The sequence below is a fragment of the Tachypleus tridentatus genome, chromosome 4 (assembly GCF_004210375.1).
Source record: "Tachypleus tridentatus isolate NWPU-2018 chromosome 4, ASM421037v1, whole genome shotgun sequence".
Classification (NCBI taxonomy): domain Eukaryota; kingdom Metazoa; phylum Arthropoda; class Merostomata; order Xiphosura; family Limulidae; genus Tachypleus; species Tachypleus tridentatus.
In genome coordinates this window covers 59,857,487-59,880,395 of record NC_134828.1, presented here as the reverse complement: position 1 = coordinate 59,880,395, position 22,909 = coordinate 59,857,487, and the positions used below count along the sequence as shown (strand labels likewise).

The 22,909-nt window shown below is 38.6% G+C and overlaps 1 protein-coding gene across 1 annotated transcript in view; it reads right to left on the bottom strand.

Moving 5' to 3' along the window:
• LOC143249221 (transmembrane emp24 domain-containing protein 7-like) overlaps positions 1 to 22,909 on the bottom strand; it is a 37,605-nt gene that overhangs the window by 7,366 nt on the left and 7,330 nt on the right. Inside the window, exon 2 of the mRNA XM_076498697.1 lies at positions 6,889 to 7,134. Within this exon, the coding sequence (XP_076354812.1) occupies positions 6,889 to 7,134 (246 nt within the window). The remainder of the gene's footprint in view (positions 1 to 6,888; positions 7,135 to 22,909) is intronic.

Here is a 22,909-nt window from a genome sequence, read left to right as displayed (position 1 = left end):
CACTGTTTCTTCAGAGAAAGTGATTTATTCTGTCTTCTCATCCCATCTACTTTCTGGCTCACTCTCAAAGACAGTTGTAACTACTATCTCATTATCATCACTTGATATGGGTTCTTCTTCAGGATATAAATATCTGTAGGTATTACTACTATTTCTGATTCTTCTACTTCAATTTTTCCTGTTTGTTGTTTACTTTTGTTGTAAGGGTACGGTTGCTATTCCTTTCTTTAGTCCATTCACAAGTATTATGTATAATTCCTAAATTTTGTAATTAACTGGGCTTGTAATTACTCTAAACAGTCCCTTCCATAACTTAGCTAGCTTCTTAGTATTGCCATATTTTAACACTAGGAGTATACGAGGGCTGTTCAAAACATACGCGGACTGTTTGACTTGCGTGGCTCCAGTTGGTTCCAGGGGAATCCGCTTGGTGTCACTAGGTTCGCACAGATCAGCTGATTACGACGCCATTTCCCGATTGCAGATATCTTCATTTGTGTATTAGCTACGCAGTTTTAAGTGAAGTGCGATTTTTTCGTTTGGCGGATTTCAGAATGAATGACCTGAAGGAGCAACGACTTGCTGTGAAATTTTGTGTTAAACTTGGAAAATCTGCGACTGAAACTTTTGCTATGCTTAACACGGCTTACAGTGATGTTGCTGTGAAGCGTACGGCATGTTTCAAGTGGCATGAATGTTTTAAGGATGGTCGACAGTCCATTGAAGATGATGAGCGTCCTGGACGTCCTTCCACGTCGACAAAATCAACACCCTGGTGCGGGCAAATCGATGTCTGACTGTCAGGGAGCTTGCTGAAGAGTGTGGGATATCAGTTGGACCTTGTTATGAGATTTTGACCGAAAAATTGAAGATGCACCGCGTTGTTGCTGCGAAATTCAGCCCTCAGAACTCGTGAGTTTTTGGCCAAACACTCGATCACTGTTCTTCCCCACCCCCCCTACTCACCTGACCTTGCTCCTTGCAATTTTTTCTTGTTCCCCAAACTCAAAAGACCCTTGAAAGGAAGAAGATTCGAGACGATTCCCAAGATTAAGGCAAATGCGACGAAGGAGCTGGAGGACATTACAAAAGAAGCATACCAGGACTGTTTCAACAAGTGGAAACACCATTGGAATAAGTGTGTGCGTTGGGGAGGAGAGTACTTTGAAGGGGTCCCAGACCTGTAACTTCTAAATAAAGCACATTTTGTTTTATGACGTCAGTCCGCATATTTTTTGAACAGACCTCGTACAATAGAACTTTATATCCTATGTTTATAATAATTATCTGGGCTTTCTTTTCAACTTGATTTCCCTTTGCTCTGCTACTTTTGTTAAATGTTCTTGTGCTATTTCAAAACCTAATGGCATTCTTTTGATCATCTCAGCTTCTTTATAGTCTTTACTTATAGTATTACTCATTCTCTTAGGTGTTAATATTTTCTGCATTGGTAAAAACTACATCTGCTATGCAAAATAGACAGAGGCTTTCTTGCATAGATTTGTTTACAGTGCTTCTGTAGGCTAATAATATATACAATGACAATGCTATCTGCTTATTCCAGGTCTTTTGAAAATTTTCACAACAATGTCAGATTGTATCTAACAATGTTCAATTGAATCTTTCTACAGAGCTGTTAGCAGCAGGATGATAAGCTATTGTACATGAGTCACAATAATTTTTAATATCTTTTCTCATATTTTGCCAGAAAAATATTTTAATTATTCTACTATAAGTTTTTCCAAATGCTAGGTGTGCTACAAAAAAGGCTGTCATGATACCTTCTCATAATTGTATACTTTAAGTTATGGGGCAAAGCCTTTTGCTTTAATGTATTAATTATGGGATCTTTGTTCTGCTCTTTGATTATATGGTCTAAATTCCAATGACCTTCACAGCTGTCTAATCAAGTTTTTACTTCTTTTATCAAATTAACAACTTTTCTCTTTATTTTCAAGATCTTCTACCTAATTCTTCTCGATGCATCTACTAGTGTTTTCTACTTTGCTGTGTCTAACTTTAAAATCGTAGTCGTATAATAATAAAGACCAACTAGCTAATCTAGATTATGGGGTTTTAAATGTTATTAACCATTGTAAAGGGGGAATAATCTATAATAATGGTAAATTCTCTACAATACAGATAACAATTAAATGTTTTAATGCCATGTACTACAGCCAAGCATTCCTGTTCGGTTACTGAAAAATTCACTTGTTTTTCCTAACTGTCTACTTTGATAAGCAGTAGGACATTCCTTTATATTTTCATCTAATTTAAAATAATACAGCACCTACTGCAAAACCTGAAGCATCTGTGCTTAAAATAAATGTAGTGAAATATGAGTAATTCAAGATTAGAGCTTTCAATAGTGTATCTTTAAATTTTTCAAAAAAGCTTCTTGTCTTTTATCTGTCTAGTGAAAAGCTATGTCTCTCTTACTCAATTGTGTTAAAGGTTTGGCTAACATCACAAAATGTGGAACAAATATTTTTTAAAATCTACAAGATCCAGAAATGCACAGATATCTTTTACTGTTTTTAGCACTAGATAATTTTTACACACTTCCAATTTCTTTACATCAAGTTTCAAATTTTCTGCAGTTACCACATGACCTAAGTATTCTATTACTTTTCTTAAAAAAGTGGCATTTGTTTGGTTTAAGCTTTAAACTAAACTTACTATATCTATCAAATATGTCAATCTCCCTAAATGGTCTTCAAAAGTTGCTGCAAAATCAACAACACTGTCTAAGTAAGAGAAACATTCTAAATCCTGCAACTGTGATAACACAATATCCATCAGTCTCTGTAATGTGGAGGGTTGGTTGGTTTTTGAATTTCGCACAAAGCTACACGAGGGCTATCAGCACTAGCCATCCCTAACTTTGCAGTGTAAGACTAGAGAGAAGACAGCTAGTCATTACCAACTCTTGGGATACTCTTTTACCAATGAATAGTGGGATTGACCATCACATTATAATGCTCCCATGGCTGAAAGGGTTAGCATGTTTGGTGCAACAAGGATTGAAACCCGCAACCCTCAGGTTATGAGTTGAGGGAGCACTGGATAAATCAAATAACATTCTGTTATTAGTAACAGTGAGACAGTGAGTAATATGTCTTCTTCTTCTAGCTCTACTTGCCAATAACCACTTTGCAAATCCATAGATGAAAAATATTTACTGTTACTTAAGTTATCCAGTTTCCTGGACATTGGGTATCAGGTATTTATCTTTGACAGTAATAGAGTTCAATTTTTCAAAGTCCACAAAAAACCTTCATCTTTCTTTGCTACTAGTGCCACTGGTGGTGAATAATGATTACTACTGTCCTCTATTGCACTTTGATTAAGCATGTTTTTCACATGCATTTAATTCAATTCTTTGCTTCTTTGGCACTCTATAGGGTCCTTGTGTTACAGTTTTATTATCACTTAATACTATTTCATGTTTTATCTTATTTGAGCACCCATTAAAATCTCCTTCCCCAATAAATGTCTCTATATTTTTTCTAACAACTGCATCAATATTTGTTTTTCCTCAGTGTCTACATCTCCTAACATAAAATCCCAGTCCAACATTAGTTGTTTTTGAAGGGTGTATTCAGCAATTACCTTTTGTTAGCATTTCACAATTATTATTTTGCAACAAGTCCAAAGTCCATGGTTTAGTTTGGTCAATGCACGTGTTTATTGTAAAGTAGCAGTTCACCTCATGAGAAAGAAAGCTGAAATATTTATTATTTTGCAAAACTGCCATAAGCTTAAGGACTATTGTTAACTGTGAGAAAGTAAAGTTGAACTATTTGGTTATTTTAGGGTGCTTCAAATGTGATAAACCATCCCACCTGTGCAACTTTGAGAAAATAATAATGAGTAGAACTGGTTGTCTCTTCTTTGGAATGAGAAAGAAGTCAGCAGTGCATGTGAAAGTGCAACCTAAAGGTATGAATATGCCAAGCAAAGTGGCAAACCACTTGGCAAAAACATACAGCTTGGAAGTCAGATGAAAGGGCCAGGCACCAAAAAGATATAGCACCCAATGACAGGCAAATAGATAGGAGCAAAACCCACACAACGCATGTGGAGCAAATACAAAAATATGTTGGATGAGGAGGTTGACTACTGCCTTGGACAGACACTAGTATGACCAGGGATCCCACACAAGACAAAGGAAAGAAGAGAAAGGAGAAAAGGGGTAACATGAAACCCTCTAATATAACAAGACAAACCTGAACATCAGAGAGGAAAGGGCTGCTCTAATGAACCAAATTTGCCAGATGAGTTAACACTAGTTCCAAACCCAACAGGCAGTCACAGGAACCATTGTCTGCATACTGTGTATCAGCATAAAAAACAGTAAACTGTGGTCCAGAGGGGAGCTGGGATAGATAAGGCTGTGAAGGATAAAATCTGGAGCAAGGACACAGAGCCATGACTGACTCCAATGGGGACCAATGGGGCATCCAGTGAGAACAGTGAATCACTTTTGGACAGAAGCCACACACAACTTCAAGGACCCAGTAACCTTGTTACAGTTGAAATGAAAAAATGGAGCCATAAAAAGATCCCATATATATATGTACCTGCGTGATGAGTCCATGAGAATACAGTGTCGTAACCAAACAAATCCTCAAGAAATGTAATACGTGTGTAGGACCAGAAACAATATGTGGAATACAGTGGAAGAAGAGAGAAAGGATGTCCCCAGAAACCCCCTAGGCTTCCTGTGAAAGCCTCAAACATGAAGAGGAGTGAGATGAGGTATTATAAAGTGTCAGAAAAAGACCAAATTGAAAAAACATGGTATAGATGGAATGAACAGGAAAATTGGGACCTGTGCTCCTCCAAAGAGGTAAAACTGAACCCAGAACTGATGGTCCAGAATTTGGAAGCCAACCCTAAAAGTCATAAAGGTGGACTGACCCAAAGCCCACAGGAAAGTAAGCATACCAGTATCATCACCCAACACGGTGAAAAAGGCTCAATGTAAACACAAACATAAGTGGACAGGGAAACAAGGGAGAGAGGTGGAAACAATAAAGTGAAAATAACTATGGAAAGAAATAAAACATCACATAACTGAGATGTAATCCCTGATAAAGCTAATTACAGCTGAACAAAATGTGTGGGAAAGTATGACAAACTTCAGGTGTTGGAATCAAATTTTCATCATGTAAGAGGCTTAAAAATACAGGAAGAAGTGCATGAAAAGGAGACAGCATGGTTGCCATACACTGTTCCATTTCCCTGTGAACAAAGGCCAAGAAATTCTCTGATGACTTGCCTGCGTCTGTGGACGAAAGTGCAATAACAGACAAGTGGCATACACCAGAAATGGTAGCAGCAACTTCAGAATTCAGGTTATACACTAAACCATTGAAAATACATAGCAACATGGGTATATCAAATGCTCTCAAAGAAAAGTGAAATTAAATTAAATGAACTTCAACTGAGGTAAAGTTAAACCACTTCTTAGGTAGTAAGTGGTTTAAAGAAAGACGTCTGCACTCAAGCGCTCCCAAACAAAAAGTGATAGTTAAGCAGTTTTGCATAGAAAAGTCACATAATATTAGTACTCTCCTATTGGTGGAGATTTAAAGCATAATGATTTGCATAAGAGATGTGTTGGAACTTTGGATTCTAACAGAAAGATGTGGAAGGTTTGTGGCATATATTTTGAAAAAATTGAATATAAAGGGCAACACAACACTAAATGGGGAAAGTTAATCTTGTGAGAATATGGAAGGTACCACATTGCACTTTAGGTACACATTATTTTCAAAATAAAACTTCATTTCTTCAATGGCCAGTGCATTCTTTTTACCATACCCAGCAATGATCGATTTTAAAGTAGAAAGAAAACTTGTGGAGGCATTTTAATAAATAAAATTAAAATGCACAGGAAATGCCTAAAGTTGAAGTTCATTGGTAATACAAAACATCAAAATGGTCTATGAATTATTATTATATTTAAAATGGGCATAAAAGTAACTATAATATTAATTAGAAATGAAGTGAAACAAAAGTTCTCCAACTTATGACAGTTATTGTATTTTTGGTCCTGACACATCAATTTACAATGTTATTTCATATGTTATATTATGAAAAATCTTATGAAGTTATTCTGTTCTTGTGCTACTAAATATCACCTCTCTTAACATAAAATGATTTCTTTCACTAACACCTAGTTTTTGGAAATTATTTAGTGTATATTTAATATTTCATTTAAAATGCATTTTGTTTCAGCAAAAACCATTGTAACAATTACAAAAAATTTAGTAATTAGTATTTACATCTTTACATTTTACTTTCCTATTCATATTTCTTGTTTAAAAAATCACAATATTATTCACTTGTTTAACAAACACTTTTAAGAGCAGAAGGAAGTAAATCTGCAACCGAAAATTGCTTTGTTTGTTTTTTGAATTTTCTGCAAAGCTACACAGGGCTATCTGCACTAGCCGTCCCTAAATTAGCAGTGTAAGACGAGAGGGAAAGCAGCTAGTCATCACCACCAACTGCCAACTCTTGGGCTACTCTTTTACCAATGAATAGTGGGAGTGACTGTCACATTATAATGGTACCACAGTTGAAAGGGCAAGCATGTTTGGTGTGATAGGGACTGAACTAAGGACAAGTAACAAGACTCACACTTCAGAATAAATTTGGTAAAAAAAAAAAAGGTTCATCCTAAGTATAACTTATGAGAAGTCATCACCACTGTTTGTGGAACACACTTGTAGCTCTTGGACTGGCTTTGTGAGCCTCAAAAGATTTTAAAAAATGACACAAAAATACAGTATGCACTTTACTTCCATTTAAATTCACCACTAAATTTAATAGAAATGTTATTATCTAAATAAATTCCTTTAAAGTGTCTATACTAACCTTTGTCATGGCAGACAAATGCTCCTCTATGCCCGGAAGGGGTTTTTCATCCCCCACTTGAAAGTCCATGTATACCAGCTTATGACTGAAAGTTGAAAATTCATTACTGAAGCACACAGTGTAAACACCTGTCTGAGCAGCTGTCCAGGTAAAACTGTCAAACTGCTTCTTAATTCCTTTATACAGAATCTCTTTCTTTGGTGATTCTAGAGTCATATCTACATCATACTGACCACCTGTCACAACCTGTAGAAACATACAAACCAATGCAGTATCTAATTTTATTAGAACTAAACTAAAACAAGTATGGTATCTAATATGTATACAGGAAATTTCTATATTGATCTTGAAGTTAACATTTTCCTAAATTTATAATGTATTTCCAATTATATTCACCTCCTCTCACACTTACAGCTACTACTCAACTGCGACAGTTTATTCCTTTGCCAAGCTAAGCATTGATCTGGTTATTTCTCACTTGCTCTAATCTTTTATACACAACTTAATTACCCTTGGAAATATCTGTCCCATGAAATTCTCCACCTACATCAATGCACTCTATATTTTAGTACTGTATACAATTACCTCATTCACATAATTTTATCACATTTTTGAGACTGACTCAATCTACAGTCTCTAACAGAACCTCTTCATGGGAAAAAATGGTGTGAGAGTGTCAGAAAAAGTAAGTATGACTGAAAATATGTTTTCAATTCATGAAAATGTTAACTTCCAAATGGAACCTCTTATCGCTAGAATCCCACAGTGAAAAGGTGAAGGGGCTGGTGAGGACATATCTATATAAAAAGTGTCTGTACAGATCATGAATGTGTCAATAGAGGGTTGGCATTCTAGAGGCAAGGGAACATTTAAGTGTAAATGTGTGGTCAGCTAAAGAGGCATAAAGGGCTCCATTCATACCAACATTATACATTGAGCAAAAACAAATAAGGCCCAGTTAACTTTAGCTGACAATTAAATCTGCCCCTTAAAATAAAAACTATATTCAAAACAGGTATGTACTACACCCTGAACTTAATTCTTGTATCATTGGTAGAATTGCACATAAGTGATCATCACTATAGGTCAGTCCAAAAAAAGACAGATACACACACACACACTTTAGTAAATCACATACTGTAGGTATAAAGCAACACTGAAGTAGATAAATCATCTTCTCTACTTGAAGCAGCCCTAAATGCAACATTCCAGGTTTGGAATGACAAGACTGAGTATACCTTGTTCAATCTAAGGAAGCAGAACTCCTTTTGACTAGGATTATGAACATTTACCCTCACTCTCCAACTGTGTGGACAAAGTACATTCCACTTGCTCCCAGTATTATGGGTAAGAGGTGGAACAAATGTACAAAACCAAGGACCCAGGATGGAACCACTATGAGGAAAGAGTAGACCTATTCCTTAAACAATGCAATGGGTAACACTTGCCACAAATGGTTAGCTGGTTGGTTTGGTGTTTTATGGCACAAAACAACTAGGCTGTCTGTGCCAAACATCTGGTAAAAAGTTAAAATTAGTATAATTCAGAAAAGGAAATTAAGGTAAAAAATCAGAGTTTAAAAAAAAACATAAGTTGCATTAAAACCAATTTTAACATCTTATCTACAGCAGTAAGAGAAAATTACAGGAAGGAAAGGAAGGAAAACACAACCTCAGGTAGGATGCTTTGGTAAGGAACAAAGTTTCAAAGCATATAGTAAAACAGTTGCAAATGGCATAAGTGCAAAGAAGGTTCATGAGACTCAATGTATAAGCTCTGAACTGGGGAAGTGTGGAAAGCCCATGCAGAGCCAAAGTCCTTGATGATGAATGGGGTCCAGCATCTTTAAGGCCGAGGTCCTGGAAGAGCGATAGACTAGTAATCCATAGTCAATTTCAGATCAAATAACAGCACGATATATCTTCAGCATAGAGCATCAATCAGCTCCCAAGTGATGGAAGAGAGGACACGGAGGATGTTCAGTGCTCTTGTACATTTGACCTACAGCTGCATCGCGTGTGGTATGAAGGTCAGCTTATGGTCAAAGATAAGCTCCAAGAACATTGTCTCAGGAACCACAGGCAGCAAAACTTCACCGATACAGAGTTCAGGATCAGGATGACTATACCATTGGCAGCAAAAATGCATGAAAACGGTTTTAGGGAGAGAGAAGTTAAAGCCATTTGCTGTGGTCCACTTCAGTTAACAATTGAGAGCAGTCTGTAGCTGTTGCTCAACATACCTATTTGTTCAATGACTGACTTGAGATGTGAAAGTTTAATAAAATGACCACATATAGAGAGGTCTTGCAAAATGCCATACCTCCACGTTGTATCATAAGCCTTCTCAATGTCAAAGAATATTGATGCAAGATGTTGTTTCAGAAAGGCTTCTCTGATTGATGTTTCAAGTCAAAACAGGTGAGCACTGTCATTGGAACCCACACTGGGTGGGTGAGAGGAGGTAGTTTGGTTCCTCGAACCAAACAAGATGAGTATTAATCATCTTCTCTAATATCTTACAGAGACCCCTCGTCAAAGCAACTGGTCAGTAGTTTGAAGGAATGATGGGATCCATCCCAGGTTTAGAAAAAGGTGGGACAATAGCTTGGGATCAGGCATCAGGAAAAACATTCTCCTGTCAGATATGGTTAAAAACAATCAGAAGAATACCAAGAGAAGCAGGAAATAGATGGTGCAGTATTTCATAATGTACATCATCAGGTCCGACTGATGTACTGCCAGACCAATGAAGAGCCAGTTTGAGTTACACCAGTGTAAAGGGGCAATTATAGTAATAGAGACCATCAGCTCGAAAGGAAAGAGGTGATTGCTCTGCCTGAGTCTTGATGGATAATACGGTGGAGGAAGAAGCAGAAATGCTAGACACCTAGCAAAAACTTTCACCTGGAGTATTGGTGATGCTCGGGGTATCAGCTACTTCCTTGCTATCAGAGAGCAAGATCAAGAGGGGAACAGAAATATATTGCCCACTGACCTTTTGAATCTTGTCCCATATGACTTTGGAACTTGTGGTAGAAGATATGCTGATTGTAAACTTAATCCAAGATTACTTCTGGCTTTGACATCTTACCCACCAAGCATGGGCCTGGGCCTGGGCCTGCTGGAAAGTAATGTGGTGTGAGAGCATGGTATATTTACAAAAAGGATCCCAAGCCCATTTTTGAGCCTTCCATGCAATGTGACAAGCAGGATTCCACCACAGACGAGGACATCATGGAAAGCATGTCAAGGTTTTAGGAATACATTGCAGAGCTGTCTGTATACAGTGAGTTACTGCTGCCACACAGTTGTCTACTGAGGGCTTACAGATGAAGGCAGGATCAAGTTCTGCAAAAGCAGTGAAAAAGGGTCAGTTTGCTTGACCTAGCTTCCACCCAGATATGCAAGTCGGGTGGCATCAACATGGCCAGTCTCTCTCAAAATTATAGGAAAATGATCATTGTCTTGTGGATTATTGTCAACCATCCATGAAAAGTGGGAGAATAGAGAAGCAGAGCAAATTGAGAGATAAATAGCAATAAAGGACTAACTAGGTGCATGAAAATAAGTATAAGAACCACTAATGAAAAGAGAAAGGTTGTGATCAGAGAGCATACACTTTACGGAGTGACCCCTTCCATCAATATCAGCACTTCTCCAGAGGTAATGATGTGCATTAAATTCCCCCAGGATTAAAAAGGGAGATGGCAACTGTTCAGTGGGAGCATCAAGATCTGATTGATCATAGGTTTCTCCAGGTGACAGGTAGAGAGAACAAACAGTAATGGTATGACCCAAGGAAACACAGATGACTATGGCCTCCAAGGGTGTATTGAGTGGCAAAGACAGGGTGAGCACATGCTGATCAACCACAGTGCCACCCCTCCATGCAGTCATTTATCACACAGCCTGTCATTTCTGTATAAATAAAATTGCTGAAAGGTAACTGTATTGGCAGGCTTCAGAAATGTTTCCTTAAGGAAACAAATACAGAATGGTAAGAAGCAATCAGTGTTTTGACATCATTTAGAGTAGAACAGAAACCTTAAAAGTTCCATTGTATCAAGGTGACCATTTTTATTTATGTGTAGGCAAAATGGGTGGAGAACCCTTCTGTTTATGACTATGTCTTTTTCCTTCACTGTCTTTATTCGAGGGAGGTCTATGCTGTTGGAAAAGGATTCCAGTGACTGAGGACATGAACAAATGATCATTTTGCAATTTGGGATCAGAGAAGAAGATGTATCCAAGGTAATGGCTGTATCCAGAACCAAAGGAAGTGAATCTTGGGATTTGTTGGAATGTATGTAAGGGACAGAGATGGGTGTTGAAATTGATTTATCAACTTCTTTAACCATGGAGGTCAAAATACTTTCATTTGTTTTGAGAATGATTCTTTTGGAGAAACAGAGAGACCTGTCTGCACTCCCACTGTAGAAAAGCAGCACATGTCCAAGATGAAGTAGTGGACAGCAAGTTTCAAGCCTCAGGATAAGTAATGTTATGAATCATTTTTAAATGCTACACCTCTTTTTCTTCCAACTATGTAGGGCAAGAACAAAAGTAGGATGGATAAGAGCCATTGCAACTGATGCAATGAGGGTCCATTTCACACTCATAGGCATGGTGGTCCTTGTCACCACAATGAGCACACGTCAAAGAACCATGATATGATGTATTTGAGTCACCGAACCACTGATACTGGAAACATCTGAGAGGATTTGGAATTATGGCAGGTGGAAGTGGTGATGTAAATGTCAGAATGAGGATATTGGTGAGCATCATAGTTACATCTTTGTGAGTGGAGATGAGCCTCACTGCAGAAACTCTGACTCGGGGATGTCCTTCATATCCCTCTCAACAATAACTCCTCGTGTTGAATTCAAAGTAGCACGAGATGTAACCTCAATAGGTATATCCCCAATCACCTTTGAATGCAAGAGAAGTTCACTGTGGTGAGATGCAGATGTTTCCATCAATATGTCACCAGAGCAAAGCTTCTTTACTGACCTCAGATAGCCAACAAGTCCCTCTTGTCCCTTTTGAATGAAAAACGGAGACATCTGCCCTAAAGGTTTGTCTGAAAAAGAATGTAGCATAAGAAAATGAGGTACAACAGATGTTACAGATGTTGAAGATTGCTGCTGATAATCTTCAAGATGTGGTTATTTACCTATGGACTGTTTATTCACTATTTTATTTAAGTTTTTATTTGGAGGATCCATTATAAAAAAAAGGAATATTTTGGTGCCCACTGACCCCACCCACTATGAAGCCCTACGAGGGGATGCACCACAATGCCAAACAAGGACACTGCAGCAATGAGCAATGCCAAGGTTTTGTGAGCACTATACCCAAACACCAGCATCAGATACAATGTCCACAACACCTGTTGAGAACATCCAACATTGGTATTTGGTTGACCCTAGCCCAAATGGACCAGCCAACTGATCCAAGAGGGGCCACCCACCTACAGGCATTCAAGGCCAAAGTGGTGTGTTAGGGGTGGACCTGTGAAGGAGAGGAGGTCACCATGCACAGCAAACACATCAATAGATGTTTAGATCCCAGAGGAGGTAAACTGAAAGAACAGAACCTTCCCTGGGAGGTCCCCTCACCACGTACAGGAATCCACCCTGAGGGGCACATGTCACAAAGTGGAATCCTGTGAAAATGAGGTAAGGAACCCTGAGAGATAAAGAATAGACAAGCATAGCAATTAAAATACTCACCCCTCTGTATAATCCAGGGGAAGTGGTTAAAATAGCTACAGGGAAGTTGTTGAACACCCTCAAATGAAGATATTGCCAGATCATACAGATAACAGAAAAGTATTAGGAGAGGTCTACAAAGCAGTTACACAACATCCTCTCGTTAACAATTAAACCAAGCTGCTAAGGACATGTAAATGTGACTAACCTGATTAGTTATGACTCATGGTAGATTCTTTGTCCTCAAAGAGAGCCCAGAATAATCAATATGGAAGAATTTCATACCCACCTTTTCAATGTAAATAAGGATAAATCCTGGGAAACTGAATAACCTCAAGGGACCTGAGAAGGTAACAGAATAAACGAAGGTGCAGAAATAAAAAAAATAATCAAATCTCACTCCAAAATGACCATGACTGCCACAATTGCAATCTCAGAGACCCTGGAGAAGCACCAATGAACCGAATATACATCTTTATCTCACTACAAATAAGGTCACTGACAGACACAACCAAGAATAAAAAAAAACCTCCACAATGTTGTGAGACACTATATATCAGAGAGGACAAAGAATAGACATGAATTGCCTCTGTGTCAGAAATAATAATCCAGGAATTTATACTATATATCAGCTTGTTAGTCTTTTTTTTATAAATGAAATTCAACTAGATGCTGCTAAGAATGCTCAAAGTATCTCCAATGATTGTAGTAATAGTATAGAGAAACACATCAGTGAATTATTTCTAGAGAAAAAGTTATAACATCATGTGAATGAAGTGATTTTATATAGTATCAGGATAGAGAGTGCAATGACGAAGGTGGAAAACTTCATGAGACAGATATCACCAAGAGCAGTTAAGTGGGGTTTATATACCACTGAATTAAGGGAGGAAAAATAAGACCAATACTAAGATGGGCAAAGGAAGAAACCATGGCAGTCAACTGATATATATAAGTGTGAAAGGAGGTATGTATTATTTTAGAATATATGTACAGATGTAGCTTTTTTTCTTCTTTTTATCTGCACGAAAATGTTATGTAAACAAAGCAACATCAAGAAACTATCCAAACATTGTGGTTATATTAATGACAAGATATTATGTGGTTCTACCAAAATTTATGGAGCCTCAATCCCATTGATATCACCAGTATACACACATTTATGCTATCAGACTGTTCCACTGATTGGTATCAAACTAAATTGACCATCCCAGCCTCTGGGTCAAAATGTAGAATGAAGTTAAAAGTCAACTTTTAACAGTGACAACTCCACTGGCCACAGTAACCTGAGCTACCAAAGGTATCAATATTCTGAATGTTACAGCAGGAACTAGAACTGAAGAACATCATCTGCTTATGTACTACCCATCTTATATGCTTCATTCTGGATTAGACAGTAACAATTATCACTACAAATTCTACACAGCTAAATAAAGACTGGAATACGAAACAGCAGTTTAAGAATGGTCACAAGATGTGCTACAGCCACCTCCTACCCAATTACACCTCACAAGATTCATCAACATCACACAGCAGAAACATTATTTACAAGCAAATTTCTTAACTTGTGCCTTGCAGTGTAAAGACCACGCATTCAATCACTGAATCATTGCCCTTCTCAACTGAGACATTAACGCTTCACCATAATCCCACAGATATCAGTCAAGCACATAATTTCTAAAAGGTATCTCATGAGATAGTCATGACTGGACAGGTACCACACATCCACTGTTGACTTACATTGGTTGCAACTAAATCTCAGACATTTCCACTTGAAATAAACATTCAATATCACAAGGATCTTTGGAAATCAGACTGGGCAGAAAATACATGTAGTAGACAGAAGTTCAAACAGAAAGAAAGCCTGCAAGTCCTATTTTGAGATTATGGTGACCAGTCACCATTACCACAGGTGGTTATTGTATCACAGAGCAAGAATGCTAATTGGACATATTTTGTCTTGTAGAGCAATAACATTATACATAAATCAAGTTATGCATTCAAGCTTCCCACAAACAGTATAATGATGAAGCTGGAAGCAATAAAGCAAGCTTTTTCCAGATTAGTTAAAGCAATGTCTTATTACAAACAGTGCCATCATCGTATTATTTCTGACAGACAAATAGCACTGCATAGACTTGGTTGGGATCCATATAGATGACAGAAAGTATAGTAAGACCATCATCTAGCTTATGTACCAGGGTAGAAGTGAATGAGAAAACAGAAAACTTTGCAAGAGAAGCACCATATCATGTCATGGTAACATCAGTAAAAGATTTTTTCTACCTTCTGGAATTATCTCCCAGGATTCAAAGTTTTCAGACAGCTTGCAGGAATGTAGTTGGTTGATTTAGTGTTTTATGGCACAAAGCAGCTAGGCTATCTGTGTCAAACATCTGGTAAAAAGGTAAAAATAAAGTAGATGTAGTAAAATTCATAAAAGGAAATGAAGGTAAAACAAAACAGCATTGAAAAACATAAACAGCATAAAAGCAATGTTGACATCTAGTCTACAATGTTAAGAGAGAAACCAGAGTAAGAGAAGTTGTAAAAAACTTTCTATAGCATAATGGTAATGATCATAACCCACCAGGAAGACTAACAGGTAAGTACAAGAACCACTGTCAGTCACCTGAAGTTGGCCTTTCCAGTCCTGGTTCCGGGTTATGTGTCATTATGGCCATTATCAAAAGGTAAAGTAATAAAAGTTTTAAAAGACATGAAGCAAAAGTGTAATAATGACTTGTCAAACTTCTGGTAAAAAGGTAAATGTAAAATAAATGTAGTAAAATTCATAAAAGGAAATGAAGGTAAAACAAAACAGCAATTAAAAACATAAATGGCATAAAACCAATGTTGACATCCAGTCTACAATGTTAAGAGAGAAACTACAGTAATAGAAGTTGTAAAGGACTTTCTATAGCATAATGGTAATTATCATAACCTGCCAGGAAGACTAACAGGTAAGTACAAGAACCACCATCAGTCACCTGAAATTGGCCTTTCTAGTCCTGGTTCAGGGTTATGTGTCATTATGGACAGTATCAAAAAGTAAAGTAATAAAAGTGTTATAAGACATGCAGCAAAATTGTAATAATAACTCACCAGGATGACTAACAGAAAGTTCAAACAGCAGCATTAGTCACCTAAAGTTGGCCTTTCCAGTCCTGGTGTCGAGTTATTTAATTTTCTGGCCATTTCCCAATTTCAAATTGAACTAGAGAGATTGTGACTATTAAAAGGGAACCACAATAAAAAGGGAACCACAATAAAAAAGGTTTAATGAATAAATATAAAACACTTAAATGACATTAAAAAGATTAATGACCTTTAAAATACTCGAAACTTTATCTAGGTGGACAGTGTCACCCTCACCAATAACACTGTCTAATGTTATGGAGAAACCTTGGGAAAGAACATATTTAAAATAGTGCTGTTGTTGAGAGTCGTAATGATGGCAAGAAAGTAAAATGTGGCTTACAGTGATTTGAGTGTTACACAAACTACACACTAATGTATCAGTCTCAGATAAAAGAAAACGATGAGTTAAAAAACTGTGACCAATGCGTAGTCTAGTTAGAACAACTGCCTCTTTCCGATCCTTACAGAAGCAAGACGGCCAAAGTCCAATATATAGTTTTATTTGGAAAAGATTGTTGTCACTTTGCTCACTCCAAGTCAACTGCCAATTGGCACGTAGCCGAGCCTTGAATACAGGACCATAGTCCATGTATGGAATAGGCACAGTGGTGATAGTGCCAGAGCAGATAGATTTAGCTGCCATGTTTGCAAGCTCGTTCCTGCGAATACCAACGTGGCCTGGTATGCAGAAAAACTGGATAGAAGTAGCAGTTAATGAGAAATGGGTTAATCAGTTTTGAATATCAGTGAGAACAGGGTGTGAACCAACATGAAGTAATTCCAGGGCCAGTAGAGAACTAAGAAAGTCAGTATAAATAGTGCAGTTGGAGTACTGCTTAGCTTCAATATGATCCAGGGCAAGAAAAATGGCATACAGTTCAGCAGTGACCACAGAAGCTGTAGAGGGGATTCTGCACGCAACCACTGAACCACAACAAACCATGGCAAAGCCCACAGAGTCACCTGATTTGGAACTATCAGTATAAATTGTAATGGAAAGATTGTTCGAAAGATGTTCAGTAAATAAAAGATGGTACTTCCAATCAGGAGTATCTGCCTTTCTCAGATGACTTAAAGAAAGGTCACATTTGGGGACTGTAATCAGCCATGGTGGGATGGGCTGACCAGTGGATACTGCAATGTTATCCAACTACGGACCCAATTCATCCAGTTGCACCTGGACGTGAAGGCAAAAAAGAACAATGGCAGATCGTCTGTAGTGAAAAAGTATGGCCCACCGAGGAAGGGAAACACAATCACAGGTGGGATGCTTTGATAAGGAATGAAGTTTTGAAGAATATAGTAAAGACAGTTGCAAACAGCAAAGGTACAGAGAAGGTTCATGAGATTTTACGTATAAGCTCTGAACTGGGGAAGTGCAAAAAGCCCCAGTGTAGAGTCAGAGTCCTTGATGATGAATGGAGTCCAGTATCTTTAAGGCCAAGGTCTATCAGAGCTATAGACAAGTGTTCCATAGTCGAGTTTCGATCGAATAAGAGTACAATATATCTTTAGCATAGAACACCGATCCGCTCCCCAACTAGTGGTAGAGAGGACACAGAGGATGTTCAGTGCTCTTGTGCATTTGACCTGTAGCTGCTTGAAGTGTGGTATAAAGGTCAGCTTACAGTCAAAGACAAGCCCCAAGAATTTGGTCTCAGGGACCACAGGCAGGGAAACTTCACTGATACAGAGTTCAGGATCAGGGTAAATACCCCGTTGGCAGCAAAAGTGCATGCAAATGATTTTAGGGAAAGAGAAATTAAAGCCGTTTGCTGTGGTCCACTTCAGTACATGATCGAAAGCAGTTTGTAGTTGCTGTTCAATACATCTCATGTTCAATGACTGACATGAGATGTGAAAGTCGTTGACAAAGAGCCCGTTTGCAACAGTGAGAGGGAGTTGTTCAGTGATAGCATTAATCTTTACAGTGAAAAGAGTGATACTCAAAACACAGCCCTGAGGGACCCCAAGTTCCTGAAGAAAAGAACGGGAAAGTTTCGAACCCACATGAACTTGGAATCTCCTGTCCGTTAAAAATTTTTTAATTAAAATGAGTTAATGTCCATGTAACCCATATACATGGAGGTCTCGCAAAATGCCTTATCTCCATGTTGTGTCATAAGCCTTCTTAATGTCAAAAAATATTGATACAAGATGTCGTTTGAGAAAGGCTTCTCTGATTGTTGTTTCAAGTCTAATTAAGTGTTCCATGGTGGAGTGCTGTTGTTGGAACCCACACTGGGTGGGCGAGGGAGGTTGTTTGATTTGAGGAACCAAACAAGACAAGCATTAACCATCCTCTCTAAGGTCTTACAGAGACAGCTCGTCAAAGTAATTGGATGGAAGTTTAAAGGAATCTTGGGATCTTTCCCAGGCTTAGAGAAAGGTAAAATAATAGCCTGGTGCCAGGCATTAGGAAACACATTCTCCTGCCAGATCTGGTTAAAACTAATTAGAAGAATATCAAGAGAAGCAGGAGATAGATGGCACAGCATGTCATAGTGTACATCATCTGGTCCAATAGATGTGCTGCCAGATCAATGAAGAGCCAGTTTCAGTTCCACCAATGTAAAGGGACGATTATAGTAAAAAAGATAGTCAGTTCGAAAGGAAAGAGGTGATTACTCTGCTCAAGTCTTGATGGCCATGAAGGTGGAGGAACAAGCAGAAGCACTAGGTACCTGGCAAAAGCTTTCACCTAGAGTATCAGTGATGATCAGGACATCAGCTACTTCTTGGCCATCAGAAAGTAAGATCGAGAGGGGGACAGAATTGTAGTGCCCACTGACCTTTTTGAACCCTGTCCCATATGATCTTGGAACTGGTGGTAGAAGATATGCCAGTTGTGAACTTAATACAAGATTCCTTCTGGCTGTTTTGTCTTATCCACCTAGCATGTGCATGAGCCTGCTGGAAAGCGATGTGGTTTGAAAGTGTGAGATATCTATGGAAAGTATACCAGGCCTGTTTTTGAGCCTTCCGTGCCATGTGGCAGAAAGGATTCCACCATGGATGGGGATATACTGGAAAATGTGTCAAGGTTTTAGGAATACATTAAGCAGCTGCTTGTATAATATAGTCAATTACTGCTGCCACACAGTCATCTATTGATGGCTGACAGATGATGGCAGGATCAAGTTCTGCGAGAGCAGTAAAAGTGGACCAGTCTGCCTGATCCAGCTTCCACTGGGGCATGTGGGTAGGGTGGCATCGACCATGGCCAGTCTCTCTCAAAAGATCACTGCCTCGTGGATTATTGTCAACCCTCCACGAAAAATGGGAGAATAATGAAGGGGAGCAAACCAAGAGATCAATAGCAGTAAAGGACTGACTAGGTATATGAAAATAAGTGGAAGAACCAGTATTGAAAAGGGAAAGGTTGTGATCAGAGAGCATACGCAATACAGAGTGACCCCTCCTATCAATAACAGCACTTCCCTAGAGGGAATGATGTCCATTAAAGTCCCCCAGGATTAGAAAGGGAGATGGCAACTGTTCAATGAGAGCAGCAAGGTCTGATTGATCATATGTCTCTCCAGGTGACAGGTAGAGAGAAGAAACAGTGATGCTATGACCCAAGGAAACACGGATGGCTACGGCCTCCAAAGGCATGTTGAGTTACAAAGACAGGGTGGGCACAAGTTGATCAACCAATGGTGCCACCCCTTCATGTACTCGTCCATCACACAGCCTGCCAATTCTGTACAGAGAAAACTGCCAAAAGGTGACTGTATTGGCAAATTTTAGAAATGTTTCTTGTAAGGAAAGACATACAGGATGGTAGGAAGCAATCAGTGTATTGATATCATCCAGATTAGAATGTGAACCTCGACAGTTCCATTGTATCATATTGGCCATTTTTAATGATGTGTAGGCAAATTGGCTGAAGAACCCTTCTGTTTATGACTATGTCTTTTTTCCTTACTGTCCTTATTTGGGGGAGGTCTATCGACCTCCATGGATCCTGCCATGAGTCGGTTGGGCAGGTCTTTGCTGTTGGAAGGGGATTCCAGTGACTGAGGATGTGAACAAATGATTGTTTTGCAACTTGGGGTGGGAGAAAAAGATGTATCTGAAAAAATGCCTGTACCTGGAGCCAAAAGATGTGGATCATGGGGTTTGTTGGAATGTATGAGAGGAACAGTGATGGGTGTAGAAGTTGATTCATCAACTTTTTTAACCATGGAGGTCAAAAGGCTTTTCATTTGTTTTGAGAACAATTATCTTGGAGGCACAAAGAGATCTGTCTGCACTCCCACTGTAGTGGTGGAACGAAGTGCAGCAGCATATGTCCGAGATGAAGTGGTGGACAGCAATTTCCGAGCCTTAGGATATGTAATGTTACAAGTCATTTTCAAATGCTACACTTCTTTTTTCCTCCAACCATTTAGGGCAAGAACAAAAGTAGGAAGGGTGAGAACCATTGCAGTTGACACAATGTGGGTCCGTTTCACACTCACAGGCATCGTGGTCCTTGCCACCACAACAAATACGTCAGGGAAAGACGACATGACGTTTTTGAGTGGTCGAACTTCTTGACATTGGAAACATTGAAGAGGGTTTGGAATGTGCAGCCATACCTTGCAATTTAGATAACCTGCCTTGATGGTGGCAGGTGCACGTGGTGATGTAAATGTCAAAACGAGAACATGTGTCAGCAGTGTAACTCCATCTCTGCGAGTGGAGATGCGCCTCACTAGAGAAACTCGAGTGGAGAAACCAGCAAAAATCTCTGACTCAGGGATGTTCTTCAAATCCCTCGCAACAATAACTCCTTGTGATGAATTCAAGGTAGCATAAGAGATAACCTCAATAGGTACATCCCAAATAGCCTTTGAATTCAAGAGGAGTTCACTGTGTTGGGATGTGGATGTTTCAACCAATATGTCTCCAGATCAAAGCTTTTTTACTGACTTTGGAGACCTAGCAAATCCCTCCAGTTCCTTTTGAATAAAAAAGGGGGGCATTTGCCCTAAAGTTTTTCTAAAAAAGAATGTAGGATGAGAAAATGAGGTACAAATGGTGATACAGACGTTGAAGATTACTGATCAAAGTCTTCAAGACATGGTCCTTTACCTACTGACTATTTTTCACTATTTTATTTAAATTTTTTGTAAGAGGATCCATAGGAAAAAAAGAAAATTTCAGTGCCCAGTAACCCAACCCACCATGAAGTCCTATGAGGGGACACACTAGAATGTCATGCAAGGACACTGCAGCAATGCCAGGGTTTCGTAAGCACTATAACCAAACACCAGCATCAGACACAATGTCCACAACACCCGTCGAGAACTTCCAACACTGGTACTCGGTTAACTTTAGCATAAATGAACCAGCCGACTGACCCAAGGGGAGCCACCCCAAGGTTGCCTGTCTTCAGGAATTCAAGGCCAAAGTGGTGTGTTATGGTTGGACCCTTCAACTATCAGGATCCTCTTGTCCCCTTCATGGGTTGTCATGCATGGTAAACATGTGGGTGGATGTTTAGATCCCAGAAGAGGTAACCTGAAAGAACAGAACCTTCCTGGGAGGTCCCCTCACCACGTACAGGAATCCACAGCGAGGGGTGCATGAATGTAACAAGATCAGCTGACATTAAAAAATAGAAAATGTATCAATAAGAGTGGAAGGGTATACTGCTTTAAACAAGTAGTTTATAATAAAACATTTTTATCACTAAAGTTAGCAAAATAAGAACCAACAGTGACTCTCTTTTTAATACTTCTTTCTTACGAAAACATCCTTAGCGTTAGCCATTACAAAAATATGCAAGTCAAGTGCATACAAGCCTGTGAAAAGTACAAATATCTGTTTCAAGCAATAATTGCATCTTTTTTTCTCATCATTAGCTAACATTACAATAATTTTACACATTAGAATGGATCAAGTTACTTTTATTTCAAAATTTCAGTACCAGTATCATCTTTGTAAAAAACAAAGCTTAAGATTCACTGGTAAGCCAACAGCAAAAATAAACTGTTTAAACATATTTCATATTTATGATTGTATTTTATTTAATACTACACGAGTAACTAAAATGTAACAATTAGATACTTATCAGGTTAGTAAAAAAATGCAAAGTTGCTTGAAATACATAATTCATTCACATAACTAAACTACACAACAGCTGTATAGTGTAGTTTGTTTTTGTTTTTCAATTTCACAGGATTAGTACTCAGACATAGTTCAAAGAGCAATAAAATTATATGAACTGTACTACTGCATGATAAATGATGAAGCAAAACTCCCACAATAAAAGGGTAACACTTCCATACATAATTCCCCCTATGCATTTGCACTAGAGAAATCCATTATTTGATGAGGAAAAAGTGCACCAGATATGTGAGGAATATTTGGGAAGAAAAGAGTTATCTCACAGAAATACATTTTTAGGTAAAGAAAACATAAACTTCCAAGACATTACCACAATCAGTTAGAACTCCATGTCAAAATGGTGGAGGGACTGATGCCAAGATTTACCTGGATAAACTCCCTTCAGAAAGTGCCTGAAGGAAGCCAATGGACATGTGGCACCTGAACTCCAATGAACAGACATCACCATGGTATAGTAGTGCATACTCACCTTAACTAAACTGATAATGCCCACAGGAGGAGGACACACGTGGAGCAAATTACCTCAACTTTACTGAACAGACTGTGGTTGTAGGAAGGCACAGCATCATGTTACATGCTCACTTCAACTGAACAGACAGTAGCTGCAAAAGGAGAAAACAGTATTATGCAGTATTTTTGCCTCAACTCTACTGAGGAGATTAGCACAAGTAGCACATGTTATAAGTGTAGCTATATGAGGGGTGGCTTACTACAATGACACTGTCACCACAGACCACTTTTCACCATATTGATAATCAGTTGTATATCACTTCAGCATACAAATCTAATCAGTGAGAGCTCTCCACTGTCCACTATCCCAGTAGCTAGGAACTGCTAAGTAACATTGGTCCAAAGTGCTCAAGTCCCTGTTGGTCCTTCAGTTGAGAAAGATCTTTTACCAGAGACAGTGCAATAGAAGACCTTGATATCCTATTTTGAAAAGCTAGCAAGTGTGAGCCAGTAAGCAGAGAAAATACACCTTTTGTGCTAGCATTTTACCACAATAGTCTGTAGAACAAGCATGATCTGGACTGGACAAAATGGCAAATA